The sequence below is a fragment of the Astyanax mexicanus genome, unplaced genomic scaffold, assembly GCF_023375975.1.
Source record: "Astyanax mexicanus isolate ESR-SI-001 unplaced genomic scaffold, AstMex3_surface scaffold_38, whole genome shotgun sequence".
Taxonomy (NCBI): domain Eukaryota; kingdom Metazoa; phylum Chordata; class Actinopteri; order Characiformes; family Acestrorhamphidae; genus Astyanax; species Astyanax mexicanus.
In genome coordinates, this window is record NW_026040048.1 from 1472113 (window position 1) to 1488673 (window position 16561).

At 38.0% G+C, this 16561-nt stretch overlaps 1 protein-coding gene across 1 annotated transcript; it reads right to left on the minus strand.

Annotated features, from left to right (window-relative positions):
- Positions 1–477: 477 nt before the first annotated feature.
- LOC125794063 (chondroadherin-like protein) lies at positions 478–14543 on the minus strand. The gene is made up of 10 exons (XM_049473499.1): positions 14334–14543; positions 13382–13543; positions 12755–12949; positions 11218–11373; positions 8954–9099; positions 6338–6576; positions 5805–6064; positions 3702–4394; positions 1474–1640; positions 478–1013 (listed from the first exon to the last, which is right to left on the minus strand). The coding sequence occupies exons 2-10, from the start codon at positions 13541–13543 to the stop codon at positions 653–655; spliced, it is 2379 nt and encodes a 792-aa protein (XP_049329456.1). The 5' UTR covers positions 14334–14543; the 3' UTR covers positions 478–652.
- Between the last annotated feature and the right edge of the window lie 2018 nt (positions 14544–16561).

Here is a 16561-nt window from a genome sequence, read left to right on the forward strand (position 1 = left end):
TCAGACAGACTTAGCTGTCCATCATTTTTTACTGAAGCCAATCACCTTAACAGATCTGACAAAAGAAGGCGGAAACTGCGGCGCTACCGGTTACACGTACTTTTTTTTTTTTTTTTTTTTTTTTACAAAATACTATATTAACAGTTTAAACACATTTATGTGCTATTGTAGTTAGTCCTGCCTTTAAGCCGCTCTTAAACAGAAGTAACTGAATGAAAACGTTAGAAAAGCAAAATGCAAAACTAAACTGTTGAATCTGAACTGACAAGTCTGATCTATCAGTTTAGATGAGAAGGGTTTATTTAAACTAAAGAAAAGCATATTAATTGGACATGGATTAGGCTTATTAGACAAAACTGCAGTCCTAAATGTATCTAAATAAACCTGTTGATGAGTAAAACCAGCTCTAAATAAAATCAGTACCTAAAAAAAATCTGCATTTTCTTTATTTTCTTTAATTATTTTTTAATAATTCAATTCAACAGACATTTACAGACATTTTTAAATCACTATTTACGCAATTGTTCTCAATGCTGGAAAATAAGTCTATCTTCTCTTACACAAGTGATACAAATGTATTGCTTACTATTTCATACCTTACATAATTCTATACGTATGCATTCCCTAGATAAAATAATACATTATTATTTTATCACACTTTCTTCTTTTTGTTCTTCTTGTTCTTTCTTCTCTGTGCAGATTTCTGAGCTGATTTCTGATTTGGTTTGGGTTCATCTGTTAATGGTTTCCTGGCTGGCTTGGTCTTGGTGGGTTTAGATTTACTCCTGGGTTTGGTGCTGGAATGTTCGGCCAAGGCTTCACTAATCAGTGTGGATTTGAGTTTGGGTTTGGAGGACTTTAAGGGCTTCGGCTGGCTGGTGGAGTTGGTGGTGATGTGAAGGTTCTCAGCACCACAGTTCTTAATGATGTCCACCTCTTGTACACTCTGACCGTGGAGCTCAGCAGGGTAAACACACACTGCAGACACGTTCACACTGGCCTGTTCCATCCATCTGAAAAAGAGAGAGAGCTATATCACACGCTTAAACCTTAAACACAACAGCGCATTTTTAAGACATTAAACACAAAACATTACTGCAGATTTTCTGCAGTATATTTTACTTTCTTCTTGCGAATCTTGCGTGCTATCTACATGCTACACAATGTCAAATTTGAATTAACGTTTGGAGTCGCAGTGGCACACTTACAGAACAAGTCCCAAAACTGAGTTTTAGCAAAACTGTTAAGGTGGCAGGTGTTTGTGTGTGTTTGCATATGTGTGTAACATGTAATCTTACTTTTAAAATCAAGTAATCCATAGAATAACTAAGTTACATTTTAAGGGGTAAATCAGTAATCAGATTACTTTTTCCAAATAACTATGCCATCACTGCTGATCAGTGTTTATTTAAGCCTTAATATATAAGGGGGCAAGCCTTAAAATTTTCAGAAACGGGTCTGTATGAGTCTAACCTGCGGAAGGGTAGAAGACTGCAGTCACATATCAGAGGGTTGTTGCCTAGTTTGAGGTGCTGTAGTCCAGGCAGATGAAAAAGATCAGGCAGATGCTCCAGCTGATTGTCCTCCAAAGAAAGAGACAGTAGAGTTGAACCCAAACCAGCCAGAGCGTCATGATCCATCTGTACATGGAGAAAGGTGTAAAGACACACATCACACACAGTTTTACTGGCTTTTAATCTGTATTAGATTTCAGTGGATAGAGGTGTTGTTAGTAGCAGCAGAACTATCAAGTGTATTCTTGATCCCTGTGGTCAAAATGCTTTTGGTGCAATACATAACAATCAGTAGGTCCCCCTCATGCCAAGATGTCTCAGGTTGTGCTGTGTTATTTTGGCTCTGTAATCCTGTAAATTGAAAGGCGGAGCCATCTGAGAACATCTCAGTTCTACCTGTTCACCACTTCTGCCTTTTCTGAAGCACTCTTGGTATGCAGGTACTGATCATTGTATACCTGGAACAACCAACAAGAGCTGCCTGATGTTCTGAAGATGTTCTAAACAACTTATCACAAACACCCCATTTGGTTTATTGGTTAAGTGTCTCAGATTCGTATGCTCACTCATTTTCCTGCTCCAATTTGAACCAGTGCCACCTGAACCAGGTCATCAGTATTATTTACTTAATGTGGCTGTGGTTTTACTGTTCAAAAAATTGCCATTACCATCCAAATAGTGTAAATCTAGGCTTTATTATGATGTGGTAAGCAGGTCCTAAAGTATTCAGACAGTCCTTCTCATTAGTGGAATCATTACAGCACCAACTAATGATATTTCATGAGACCAACCACTAAATTACATTACATTACATTACACTACATTCAGCTGACGCTTTTATCCAAAGAGACTTACAAATAATTCTGTATATTAGCAATAGAGGACATAGAAGTTCAAGGCAAAAACATTTTTGACTGGGCCTAGAAATGTCTTCTTTCTCAATGAAAAACAAGTATTTACAAAACAGCAACTTTACAATAGAGAGGTAAAGCTTTATTAACTAGGATTACGAACAGTTTATTTCAGGTTGTTTTTGAGAATTTCTATTAGTCCATTGATCAAGATACAGTCTAAGGGACAGTTCAGTTTGTGCATTCAAATTATGTAACAAAAAAGTTGTTTTTCTTTGGACAGTGATGATACATTAAATAATTAATGGTCTCATTCCATCGTTCTTTCATTTTAAACAGTCTAGTTGTGGTCTCTTATATAAATGAATGCCATGTGAGCTGTTTTTTTGTGAAAAATTTCTCACGTGTTTCTATTTAGCCCTGCTTTAGATCACTGAATTAGTGGTCTCTAAAGAAACACAGGTTTTGGCTCTTGCTTATGAATATTCATACATGCATACATATTACTTCTGATTGGCTAACAGCGTGGCAGCAGAGAACGCCTACCTGTCTTCAGCCCACAGTCAATTTTACAGCTCTAAAAAATGACAAAATGCTTTCAGAGATACAGCCTTAGTTATAAATATATAACACTGAGTGCTCGCTAAAGTTAACCCTTAAACTTCACTTAATGTCAGACTTTCAGTGCGCAGCACCCCAGTGGCCCCCTCCCCGCGGTTGAGATTTGATAACACAGCATTGATAATGTGCCACGTTGAAGTTCCAGAGTCCGCTCTATATCATAAAATCCAACGTGAATGGCGCATGCTTTGAAATGTGTTCTGTCGCGTTGTGCTACCTTGTCAAACCATACTTCCTAGTGTATATTTGAGGTTTTGGAAAAACACGGAATGAGCTGGAGATACGATTTAAACCTACAGTTACTTACACAAGATAGCCAATGCTAACTGGCTCTGTAAACAGAAGCTGTAAGCTCCACCTCAGATCAGGTGGGCGAGGCCATGAACTCTCTCTGATCAATTTGTATTTCTGAGGCTTTTGTTTTCTTAGCTACTGCAGACAATGGAGGCTGAGTAACAGTGTCATATGCAGCATGCATATAGAACTCAGATACCTATAGTATTTCACAAAAAAATAAGAAAAAGTGGATTTTAGCAGAAGGAGACCTTTAAGTAAATAATAAGTAATTGCATAGTAAAGTATCTATATAGAGGATGTGACTTACTTAGATTCACAACATGAGCAATACAAGTCATTTGGTCTACTTTTTGCATGTGACTCTAAATCCAAAATGAAAATAATTTTGCTATGTTGCTGTGCTATGATTGACTCCCACCTTCTTTAGGCCCAGTCGATCCAGGTACAGGTGCTTCAGACTTCCTCCCACTGCCTGGAACATCTTTGGCCTGATCCAGTGAATCGGATTCCCTGAGAGGCGGAGCTCTTCTAACAGTGGGACGTGGCCTAGTGCATCACTCTGCACATCTGTTAGCTGATTGTCTCCCAGATGTAGGATCTCGAGGTTTGGGGCGGGGTCTAAAGCATTTGCTGCGACAGTGGAGATGTTGTTGTTGGTCAGGTAGAGTCCTCTGAGCATTGGGACCGGCTGGAGAAGACCTGCAGGCTCCAGCTTAGAGATGAGGTTTCTCTCCAGGTGCAGCTCCAGCAGGTTTGGGGTGTGTGATAGTGTGGCTGCGGATGGGAAGTGGGTGAGTCTGTTTCCGTCCAGGTGGAGGTACATGAGCTGCAGGGCTCCAGCGAAGGCGTCCAGGTCCAGAGAAGAAAGCTGGTTGTTGGACAGGTAAAGGTACATCAGCCCCTTTAAACCTCGGAAAGCTCCAGCCTCAACCTCGTGGATCTTACAGCCATCCAGGTGCAGGGATACCACCTCGGGGACACCACGGAAACTGTTGCCGGGGAGATAGTGGAAGTGGTTGCCACGGAGGTCCAACAAGTGGGTGTTGTTTGGGAAAACGCGGGGGACTTTGGTGTGGCCTCGATTTTCACACGACACATGCTGAGCCTCAGGCTAATAGAGAGAGAGAGAGAGAGAGAGAGAGACATGGGTATAGATACAGAGAGCGAAGAAGGATGTGGTAGAGATTCTTGTTACTATTTTATTGAAAACATAAATTCGATGTCTGGCTAAAAACACTATTAAGTAATCTTAAAACCCGACATTGTCCATATTTTGGTTAAACACAACTCTGATACAAATACAACTCGCAAATCAATGTAAAAAAAAATTAATTAAAAACGCATTGTTTTGTCCATTTTAACCTTTATTTGACTGCAAACTGTATGATAATATTTTATGTTTTGTCTGCTTAACTCAAATTTAATTATTTGTTAATATATAGCCGTCCCTGCATCTTAGGGCTGCAACACATGCACAAAAATGTGGAGGCGGGAGGCGGACTAAATTCAGGGTGATTGATGAGATATAAAAACTGAATAACAAGTATTTCAAAAAGTATTCGCGGGTTAAAGCTCCAATCCCTCAGATGGCACAACTTCAAGTCAAGCTTTCCAATACAGAGTTAAGCCCAATTTATACTTCTGCGTCAAACCTACGCCGTAGCTTATGCAGGGTGTGCACATTGGAGCGCGTTTATACTTCTGCGCAGCAGCTCTGCGTCGCTCTGTTGTTCAAACTGCAAAGACGGGAATGTGTGGGAGGGGGCGTAAGGACCAATCACAGCTGAAGATCTCAGAGAAACATACGTTGTCTTTAAGATCACACATTTTACCCTCTTTCAAAAAGACAACGCAAAACCACATGCTGTGCACCTTAAAAAGACATGTCTGTAAAAAATAGACCTGTCTCCAATAAAGAATGTGTAAATCATTTAAAAATAAAAAAAATAAAATGATAACCCTGCAATGTTGTACATCTTAGGATGTGTTTGCTGAAAGAACTGGACAAATAAATGCCTGAAACACATTGCCTGGTGTTCTCAGTGCCTAAATGAGTTGAGAGAAGAAATGGCCACAGGAGGAAAAGCTTCTCCCAACTATTTTTAGAATGTTATACAGGTCTGAAATGCAGTAATGAATGTATATTAATAAAAGTATGATGTTTAGCTAACAAAACATGGGTTCATACTGTCTGCAATCAAATCATCTTAAAGTAAGTGTAAGAAACTTCTATTCTTTGCATTTTCCATATCCTTTATCAGATTTGGTTTGTAGATAACAGTGCAACATACAGTGTCAGAAACCAAATAAACAAATATTTTAGAGATTTAAAAACGCACATAAATATTTAAAAATAAATAATCTTTCATTACTTACATAGCTTTTTTTAGCATCGTTGCTCAAAGAAAGCAAACCTTACACATTAGTCTGACCTGATTGCCTGCCTGTTCTTTCTTCCTTTCTTTCTTTCTTTCTTTCTTTCTCTCTCTCTTCACACACACATGAACACTCACACACACACCTGACAAAGGCAGTTCTCAGGACAGTTTTCCGTTTTCTTTGGCTCAGCCTGGGTCACAACCACTAGTCGCTCTTCCTCCTCCACCTCCTCCTTTATCCCTCCATTCTGTCTCCTGCAGCGCAGGTCCTTCTCCAGCACGGCCTCTAGTGGCTCTTCTGAAAGGTGTGGTGGTCCGGCGCAGTCTCCCAGCAGTCTGACCCCACCTTTCCGTGCCCAGGCTCGCAGTTCCAGCAGCACACATGTACACCACACCGGATTCGCTGTTTTGAATTTTAGAAGTTGATTACAGATCAGGCACCACTTTTTTACGGAATTAAATTTATTCTTCTATCTTACCATAATTTTCGTTTTTGTTAGTTGACTTATTGTGACTTAATTTAAGGCTACTTTAATTATGTTAATGGTGTAAATATAGTAATGTTTTGCATAGGTAACACTATGCCCCTATCATTAGCATTGCATGGGCTAAAAGCTCTGTTCATTCACATCAGATTTCTCCTTGCTGCTGTACGCAGTGTGTGGGCGTGTGTTACCGGCGAGGTTGATGCTCTGTAGCTGGACGGGTCCTGTGAGTGGCTGGAGATAGTGAAGCTGATTATGACTAAGGTCCAGGCGAGAGAGGAGGGGAGAGAGAGCCAGCGCAGCCGCAGACACGTCCTGCAGGGCCATGTGCGCCGCAGACAGGTGTGTGAGTCTGGGCATCGACACACTCTTCTCACCCAAAAACGTCATGGGGTTAAAACTCAGATCCAGGTGAGTCAGAGCCACCAGCCTTAGAAAGAGAGAGGGAGAGAGAGGGAGAGGGAGAGAGAGAGAGAGAGAGAGAGAGAGAGAGAGAGAAGAAATAAAATAAAGAGGGAGAGGAAGAGTTAATGGCCACTGTTAGAGGAGTCACATCCTAATGGTAAGATGAGTCAACAGCGAAAGCAGTTACTGGTAACTGAAAAGAGCTGTAGCAGCACGGTAGCCCAGTGGGTAGCGCCTTACAGCAAGGCGGCCTGGGTTCGAATCCTGGATGGGGTGACCCGGGTCTTTCTGTGCGGAGTTTGCACTTTCTTCCCGTGTCTGCATGGGTTTCCTCCAGGTGCTTCAGTTTTCTCCCACTTCCTCCCACAATCCAAAGATGGCACGTGGGTATTGGTTAAAATTGCCCCCTAGGTGTGTGTGCGTGAATGTGTCTGTCTCGCCTGCGATGCATTGGCAGCCTGTCTAGGGTGTATACTGCCTTCTGACTGATGGCGGCTGGGATATGGGTTCCTTACAAAAAATTGTACACTGCAAATACCCAGATATGTGTTGATTTGTGTGAACTTAATACAGTCTGATATATCTGAATATTCTTTTTTTTATATAATTTTATTTCTAATTTTTTCCATTTTCTCCCTAATTTACACGGCCAATTACCCAACCCACTCATTAGGACTCCCTGTATCACTAATGATGCCCCAACACCATACCTGTCAAGTTTTGTACTTAAAAATAAGGGAAATTTTCCGTCACCTGCTTCGAGTCGCCCACCAACCCAACCGAGGTTCAGAATCCCTTATATTTTAAGACAGGTTTACAATAAATCTAAAATAACCACCTGGGAACATTTTACAAACTACAATTAGATTATCAGAATCTGACAGGTCTATCTTTGTTGACACTGAAATGTTGTGGACATTCCTACATATGTAATTCTTATAATACAGCCTAAGTTAAACCCTTTTCTAGACATTTACATGAAATCATCAGCTTTTACAAAAATGACATGGACCAGATATATTGCATAAGTAAATATTAGTCCAAAGGGGCCTAAACAATTAATAATTTAATTAATACTTCTTTCTATTGATCAGTCCAGTCCTGTCAGTCAGTTAATTTCAGCCCTCTTCACATTTTCTCTCTCTCCAGATCAACCATCTCTTCTGCCCCTTCTAAATATTAAATTACACCACAATACTCTAAAACTAGCCCTGAACTAATAAAATAAATACAGTTTCGTTCATTATAGCTTACAGTAGGCCTGCAAACCTAAATTAATAAACACAGTTTGAAAATGAAATAGTTATTGGCTGATCAGGGCAGGTTGAACATCTAATTGTAAAGTTAAGCTAACTGAGTCACAAGCTGTATTTTCTTAAGCATACAGTCGGTTTGATCTGTCTGTTTCAGAAACAGCGTCATCATAGTTTACATGTTTAGCTCCGTTACCTCGCTGTATATCCAGATATGCTTTAACGTCAGCTGCTCCGACTAGCTCTCACAGCGAGGGGGGCGGGGCTTTCCTACATTGCGCTCCGCGAAACCAGGAACCTGATTGGCTGTTTCACCTGTTTCACGGGAGGACGGCGGGAAAGAGGAGTAAAATACGGTAGTTTCCCGGCCAAAACGGGAGACTTGACAGGTATGCAACACACCAGGAGGGTGAAGACTTACACATGCTTCCTTCGATACATGTGAAGTCAGCCACTGCTTCTTCGCGGCAATGCATTTTGCACCAGTATCGGCATAATGGGGGAGGAGAAAGCTCACATGTTAGTTATACGTTTTCAAAAAAGTGCTGTTTTGTGACACAATTAAGTTTTATAAGAGTCTGGGTCTTTATAAAACTGTGAATTTGGCATTATTTTGTTGATATTGGTTAAAATGTGTTTCATGTTTAAGCTTTATGTCTTGATCGATGTAGTAGAAATGAATAGTCACTGTGAAAGGAGCTTTCTGGTAATAATAGGGAAATTGTACTCTTTCAGGTCTGAATTATGTTCCAGTGATGCAAACTGATTTCTGTTTGACACAAGAGAAGATTAATATTCTAATATATTAGAAGTCCAATTAAATTAATAACAGTATTTAAATAGTTTTCTAATGTCCATTGCACTGGAAGCCTGTATTTACCTTTTTTTGTTCTATACTAGATATTTACCTTTTTATTTCACAGGCCATCCCTAAACAGTAAAATAAACACATCACTAAAAAAGGTTATCATGCATTTTCGGCTCTAGTGCTGCCATGCACTAATGTCTGACTTGCTGTTTTTTATCCAGTGCAGTGGGCGGGGCTAAGCTACAGTCTAATTAGCTTGTAAACTTGTTCTTTGGCTGCTTTCTGTTCTAGGAAGGATAACACAACTTTAAAAAAGGAAAATACATGATGGGAGGGGTTACCTGGTCATAGTGGCGGTGGGGAAGAACTGCAGCTCATTGTGACTGAGGCTGAGGTGTGTGAGAGACAGGAGGCTGGCAAACGCTTCAGTTTCCAGATGATTCAGGGAGTTATGATTTAGACGCAACGTCTGCAGAGTCAAGAGGCCCTGAAAAACAGATTAAATATATGAATGAGTACAAAATTTACAAATTAGATTAATTTGTGTAATTAATAATACCTAGAACCTGAGGATCCTGAAAGCTTTTTTCTTCTGAATCTCATATTCCCTTTGATTTGATTAAAAGTTTGTAGGGAGAATTTCTGTTCTGCGTGTATTAATTGGTTAAGTTTATTGAATTTTCCAACACATAAATGTGTTTATAATCAATAAAACAATGCATAGATTTGTACTACAGATGGTAGGCCCTGGAATCCCCTTTTCTGAGTGTGTTTGTATAAAGTGCTTTAAAAAGTATTCATTTAGTATTCATTTTCAGGTTACACTCACAAATTATTTGTTTTATTAAACCATCCCATAAAAATGTGAAAAGTGTGGCGTGATTTATATTGAGCAGAGGTTGAAAAAGTACTGAAAAATTGTAATAAAATAAAAGTACTTTTACTTTGCTAAAATTCTACTCAAGTAAAAGTAAAAGTACCCATCTAAAAATATACTTGAGTAAAAGTAATAAAGTACTCAATTTTAAATGTACTTTGAGTTAAAGTTACATAGTTACTTTTTTTTATAAACTGTATTTTTTATAGATTTACAGTTCACTATTATTTTTTTACTTTTTACTTTCCCAATAAAAACTTAAGGAATTATCATGCCGCAAAAAAGCACATATCAATGGGTAGCATACCTCGACAGAACACTGGTTCCCCCGAGCCGTGCACACAGACCCCAGACTACACAGCTAATTTACACAGCGTAACCATAATAAACAATGCTAGGGAAAGTTCAGCTGCGCTGCCATGGAGAACAAAACTAATTTTTTTAAAATTCAGACAGTTTTTTTCCCAGCATTTTATTTTTTTATCTGATTTGGAGTTTTCCAATGTAGTGAAGAAAATTACTTGTGTAAAAATGTACTTGAGAAAAAGTAAAATTACCTCTTTTAAAAACTACTTTAAAAATTACAAATTACTCATAAAATCTACTCAATTACAGTAATGTGAGTAAATGTAATTAGTTACTTTTCACCTCTGGTATTCAGCCAAGTATTAAGTCAATAGTCTCAAGTTTTTTGCAGCCTGCAACAGGTTTCCCTGTCTCTGCTGAAGAAAAGTGGCCTTGCAGCATGATGCTGCCACCCCCATGTTTCACAGTGGTGATGGTGTATTTAGATGTTAGTTTTCCACCTCAAATACTGTTTTGCATTTAGGTCTAACTATTCAACTTTGGCCTCTTCTGATCAAAGCACCTTCTTCCACATATTTGCTCTGTTCCCCTAAATTGACTTCTTATGGCTTGCCACTCTTCCATAAAGGCCAGATTTTTGAAGTACACAACTTATAGTTGTCCTGTGGACAGATTCTTTCATCTGAGCTCTGGATTTCTGCAGTTCCTCCAGAGTGACTATGGGCCTGTTGGCTGCTTCTTAAATTAATGCTCCAGTGCCTGGACTGTCAGTTTAGGTGGACCATGGCCATGTTTTGGTAGTTTTGCAGTTGTGCTGTACTCCTTCAATTTAGGGATGATGGATTGAACAGTGCTCTGTGAGATGTTCATAGCTTGGGATATTTTATCACAACCTAGCCCTGCTTTAAACTTCACCACAACTTTACCTCTGACTTGTCTGGTGAGATCCTTGGTCTTCATGATGCTTTGTTCCCTAGTGTTTTCTTACAAACCACCCACAAACACTGTGGGTGTAATGTGAAAAATATAAATTAGGTTCCATGTTAATTTATTTTAATATCGGAAAATTGCATCCCTGATAGAAATGTTATTCCTTGATTCTTAAACAATAATTTTATTTTTTTCAATGTTTTAAAAAGTGAGGAATTCTGTGGGGGAAAAGTTGAGTATTTGGAACTGACGCTAAAATATTCTTCAATAAAAGATTGTGTCTGTGGTCATCTGGTCCTTGTCTGCTTCTTTCTTTATGAAAGCTAGGATTGAACTGCCTGCCAAATAATGTTAGCCACTACAATTTCCTAGAAATCAGCACTGATTGTGAGCTGTATTGTAGAGATATTATAAAGATGCACCATTTTCAGAATCTATAGAGGCTTTGAGTAAAGTTCACTGATGAATTTGTAGAAGTGTTGAGTTTCGTACCTGGAAGGCCATGTTGGGGATGTAAGTGAGCTGGTTATGGGGGAGAGACAGCAGGTTCAGTGAACCCAGCTGAGAAAAAGCCCCAGGTCTAATGTCTTCAATACGATTCCTATCCAACAATAATTGCTTCAGCGATGTCAGCCCATCAAATGACTCCTAAAAAGAGAAAGAGGGAGAGAGAGAAACATTCTGATTGGCAAAGAACAAGTTGAAGATAAGCAAGTTGTAGATAAAATAATCTCTAAAAGGCCTTCTTGTGAATGCCACTGTTACTGTTAACTACCATTTCTTACTTACCGTATTTTCTGCAGTATAAAGTGCACCTAAAATCCTTTTATTTTCCCAGAGATCATCAGTGCGCCTTAAAATCCGGTGCGCCTTATGTATGAATTTTATCAGTCAGGTTGTAAGGAGTAGTATAGGCATGTTGGTGAAGGACAGTGTTATAAAAGATTTTCAGTTTAGTTTCCCCAGCACCAAGACTGGAGCAGTATTAGCATTAGCTGCTAACTGCAGCGCTAGCTCTTCTGCCGCTTAAAGGTAAATATTATCGGCCTGTAGCCTGCACGTTTACCATGTAAAAACAAGCTACGTTGGACGAACTGCTAGCTAATATCGACCTGGCATACTGGAACTCTCAGGGTTCCTCAGTGAAGGGCTGTTGGGCGGCATTAGCTAATGCCAATGCTAATGCTGATGCACCTAGCCTTAGTGGATATCTGGAAATCTAAACTTATTGTAAATAAACGGAAGAGCTTTACTCGACTAAATAAAAAGATTAAGAGAAATCTGTGTAGATTAACATTTAGCACTCGTTTAGCTTTAAAAGAAAAAAATAAGAATTACAGTTGTATTTACTTAGAAAAACATGGCGACACCCCTGTTTCTTACTAGTATCGCATAATGGGTCTTATAATCCGGTGGACCTTTTGAATGAAAATATACCAGAAAATAGACGTTTATTGAAAGTGTGCCTTATAATCAAGTGCGCCTTATAGTGCAAAAAATACAATATATTTCAAACTGAGGAAACAGCAATCTAACAATGCTTTGCTATCATATTAAAGCCTTCTGCAGCTTTGCGGGCTCAACTATTTTCATTGTCAGGTGCTTAGAAGAAACCATGGCTACTGTTTTTTGGAACAAGGATAGAGCTGCCTTTATATTTATAAATCTGTAAAATTTGCATCACCTCACCTTTCCTAATGAGGAAAAAACAATCATAACAGGTTAATTCAGGCCTGAAACCTTGATCAAAAATGATCTAAAGTCCTACAGTTCCTATAATGTGTCACCAAAATAAGACACAGATATTGCTTTAAATCTTGAAAAGACTGTTCACAGAAACAGTCATTTTCACCTGGGATGAACCCAAACTTTTGCAAGCCACTGTAAGACATTTGTAAATGTTAGAAAATTAGGAGCCTTCCAGGACAACTTCCAGGACAACTAACATACATCTATAAATGTATGGATCACTGTAACCTTATACTTTATACACCCTCAAACACAGACAAACAAACACACACCCACACACCTGGTGAAGTATCTCAATGTTGTTGTAGGCGAGGTCGAGCTGAACCAGCCGTGTGAGCCCCCTGAAGGCCCCCTCCCGTACAGTGTGTATTCTGCAGCCTTGCAGACCCAGGTGTGTGAGGTATAGTGTGTGTGAGAACGCTCCCCTCTCCAGCTCGCCCAGGTTATTCCTCTTCAGATCCAACTTCACCGTGATCTACAGTCAGATTCAGAGATTTATTAGACTCAAAGAATGATTCATGATAAACTGTATGTAGATACCTGAACATCACTTTGGTATGGGTTCATAACAAAGCTGCATTCCAAAGGTGCATTCCAACTGTGTACAAGTAAGTAATACTAATTTTTAAGTATGTAATATAGAATATTGTTCCAACTGTATCAATGTAGAGTATAATAAAAAAAACACAAAGCATATTTAGAACTGGTCTGTTTTCAAGTGTGCTTGTGATATTGTTCCACAGTGCAATACAGTGGGGAAAGTGATTAGCATCTGGAATATTTTACTGACAAAAGAATGTAAAGAATACTATAAACTGAATAGCCTATACTATTAAAATGTAGCCCCAAACTGCTTAATTTTATAACAGACTCTCTGTACAACTGATGAAGTGAATGGTGGGTGAACCTCGTTGATGGTGGGTGGGACACTGGTGAGGTTCTTCCCTGTGCACGCTACAGTCAGAGTTTTAGCATCACAGCTGCAGACCCGAGGGCATTTCCCAGATTGGGCAAGGGAAGGAAACATCAGCACCACCCAGGCCAGTGACAGGAGGGTGGCAAACCACATCTACAACCCAGAAAATTATAAATAAAAGCATTAAGTGAACTGAATTTATATATGTAAATTCAGTTTTCTTTGGACTTTATGAAGTGTATCACTGCATTCATACGGCCTTTAGTACGCTTCTGGACTGTGGAAGGACCACAAAAACATTGAATAAACATTCATTTTTAGTTGAATTACATCATTTACTTGTGTTGATGGAAAAACAACCCTTAAATAATCTTCACTTAGACACTGAATCAACATTCATTTAAGGATTTAAATGGTTAAGGCTCTGAATCTACACTCACAATAATGCTTTTAAGTGAAAGGTGCTCATCACGAATAATAAAAGTAATAATAATAATAATATCCATGTCCCTTTTAACACTGCAAGAACACAGTACAAGCTTCAAACATTGAATTCAAATAAAATATACAGTACCAGACAAACGTTTTGACAATCATTTAATGTTTTCTTATTTTTCTACATTAAAATTAAATACCAAGAGTGTGGAAATCTGCCATAAAAGCTACTTAGAATAATCGAAAGTATAAAACATATTCTGGTTTATTTATCTCTTCTTGTTTACAACATAATTCTGCAAGTATTCCCGTATAGCTTTAATAAAGTCTTCAATATTAAATTTACAATGTAAAAAATCATAAAAAGAAAGAAAAGACATTGAATAATGTCAATGTAAATAAAGTTTAATACAAACAAGAAAATCGTATGATATTATTTTACTAATATACTGTAGATTCATACCTTTCATTCCACCTAAACAATGCGGTTAACTTTTTCTATACCTACAGCTTTTGAGGTAGATGTTCAGCGTGGTCTTCTCCCAGATGAGGGAAAAAGTTTGGGGACGGTGTAGAAACGAAACGAGGGAAAGATGGTTAAAAACTCGAGAGCAAGGTAACGTTAACTACAGTTTTGTGGCAAACTTGACATTAATTCTATCATGGTTCTGCTCTTCCACTGCTTACTACGACCAGGAGACAGGAGTCAATTCTTAGAAGAGTCGATTCTCTGATTCAATTCGTTTAAGAATCGAAAGTCGACTCAAGAGTCTTTTGACTCGGTTCTTTGCAGTTTACCTGATGACTGCAGTAATGGGCTCACACTCGCAGCTCGCGCTCCGGATCTCCAAAAATATCCCCTCAGAGGCTTAAACTATCCTAATATCCAAGATTGCCACAGAAATTCACAACACAGCACATTTTTATTTTGAAAGGTTTGTAATTAAGGCTGTTTTGCTGCTGCGATAAATATAAAAGTAATTAAAAACGCATCTCGTCCTTTGAATTTCCACCTGCAACTATTAAACAAACAGGTCCAACAAAAACAGCCAGTCCAAAGTCAGTCTAAAACCCGCACTTCAGAAGCTTAACTAGCCAAAAATTATGTCACACGTTTTAACCCTTGTGTGGTGTTCGGGTCTGTGGGACCAGTTTTAATTTTCCATCAAATGATACTAATTTTTTTTTTTTCTAACTCAAACTCATTGGCATTGGCTCATTTTTTGTGAAAAACATATATCAAAACACATTTTCGATAAACACACTCTGTACACCCCCCCACCCCCCCCACACACATTTATATTACATACAGTATGTTTGGCCCAAGGGCTAATAAACATTGCTTCAATTGTAAATTTGAAACTAAACAAATTTTCTACTCATATCTTGAGTTTTATTCATTTTCTTTTACATTTTATTACAAAACTAATAAAAAAAGGGTAGCATTTTGAAAGAAATGTATCATAAGGGCATTATTAACCATGTAAGCTGTTTATATTGCTTGCAATTTAGATGAAGCAAGCATGTGTAAAGCATTTTAATGTAAAATTGCTTAATTTTGCTGAATTAAATACAAGTAACAAAGTAAACGAGTAACAAAAATATGAACACCACACAAGGGTTAAGCAACTGGCAAAACAAATATGAGTGTATGAAAATATGAGGTATTTTGTTTATAAGGGATTTATTATCAGTAGTGCTATATACCTTAAAGCCATTAATAATATTGTAACATTAGTGTTTTATTAATAATTTTATAATCCGTTATGTTGTTATGTTCTCCTGGTTCTTATTGTTGGAATCAATTCTAAAGGAGATTGATTTTAGTGGTAAATCATACACGTTTGCCCACCGTGTTGACATAAAACTTTTTTTTTTTTGATGGCCATGGTAATTTTTTAAAGTAGCCCAAAAATACGCACCCCGCCATCCCTGAATTTTCACCTGTGACTGGATTTTTAAAAAAGCCCAGTTTGGTGTCATAAATTGCGAACCTGGCAATTCTGCAAACAAACTCAAAGTTAAAGGGTGCAGTACAAATGGAATTAATAATACTAAAAGAAGTAAATACAAATACTATAGAAATTAACTGACTCAGTGGCAATTTACATGAATACAAAAAAAACATAAACTACATATACATTTCCCTCTTAGTAAAATCAATACAAAAAACTCCTCATAATAGAAGAGATTGATTACACTTTTGATCAAAACATGGTGATATTTGCATCGCAATTGAAGACATAAATAGAATTTCCTGAAAGTAACCCCATCTCGTATGTGTGAATGTTTCCTATAATATTCAATGTATGTAATTTGGGTACATGGGTATGTCCACTATCAAAAAAGATTAACTGTTAAGATGCAGCAAAACATGCATTGGAGCAGAAGCCTCACTAAAAGGGAAACACCCAAACAAAAAAGAATTGTAACTAAACAAATAATTTAAAAAAATCATCAAGAATAATCAAATACTAAATTAGTCATTAGTTGCAGCCCTACTCAAACCCCTCACTGGAGCTCTGCTATCACATTTTACTTTAGACAAAGTGGCAAACAAAGTTTAATGCAAAAGCTTTAACACAAAGGTGGATTCCCAGCTAACAGAGAATGTTATAAGAATGTTTATTAACGTTTTGAAAAGGTTACAGAAAGGTTAGCCAGTAAAGTTACCAAATTAATTCCAGAAAGGTTTTGAAAATGTGATGACATACTGATTTCCATCACAATGTTATT

Coding starts and splice junctions, on each gene's coding strand:
- LOC125794063 (XM_049473499.1), bottom strand. CDS start 13,543: ATGTGGTTTGCCACCCTCCTGTCACTGGCCTGGGTGGTGCTGATGTTT. Junction 9,100..11,217: donor TCCCCAACATGGCCTTCCAG/GTACGAAACTCA, acceptor TCTGTTTTTCAG/GGCCTCTTGACTCTGCAGAC. Junction 1,641..3,701: donor ATCGACTGGGCCTAAAGAAG/GTGGGAGTCAAT, acceptor CTCCATGTACAG/ATGGATCATGACGCTCTGGC.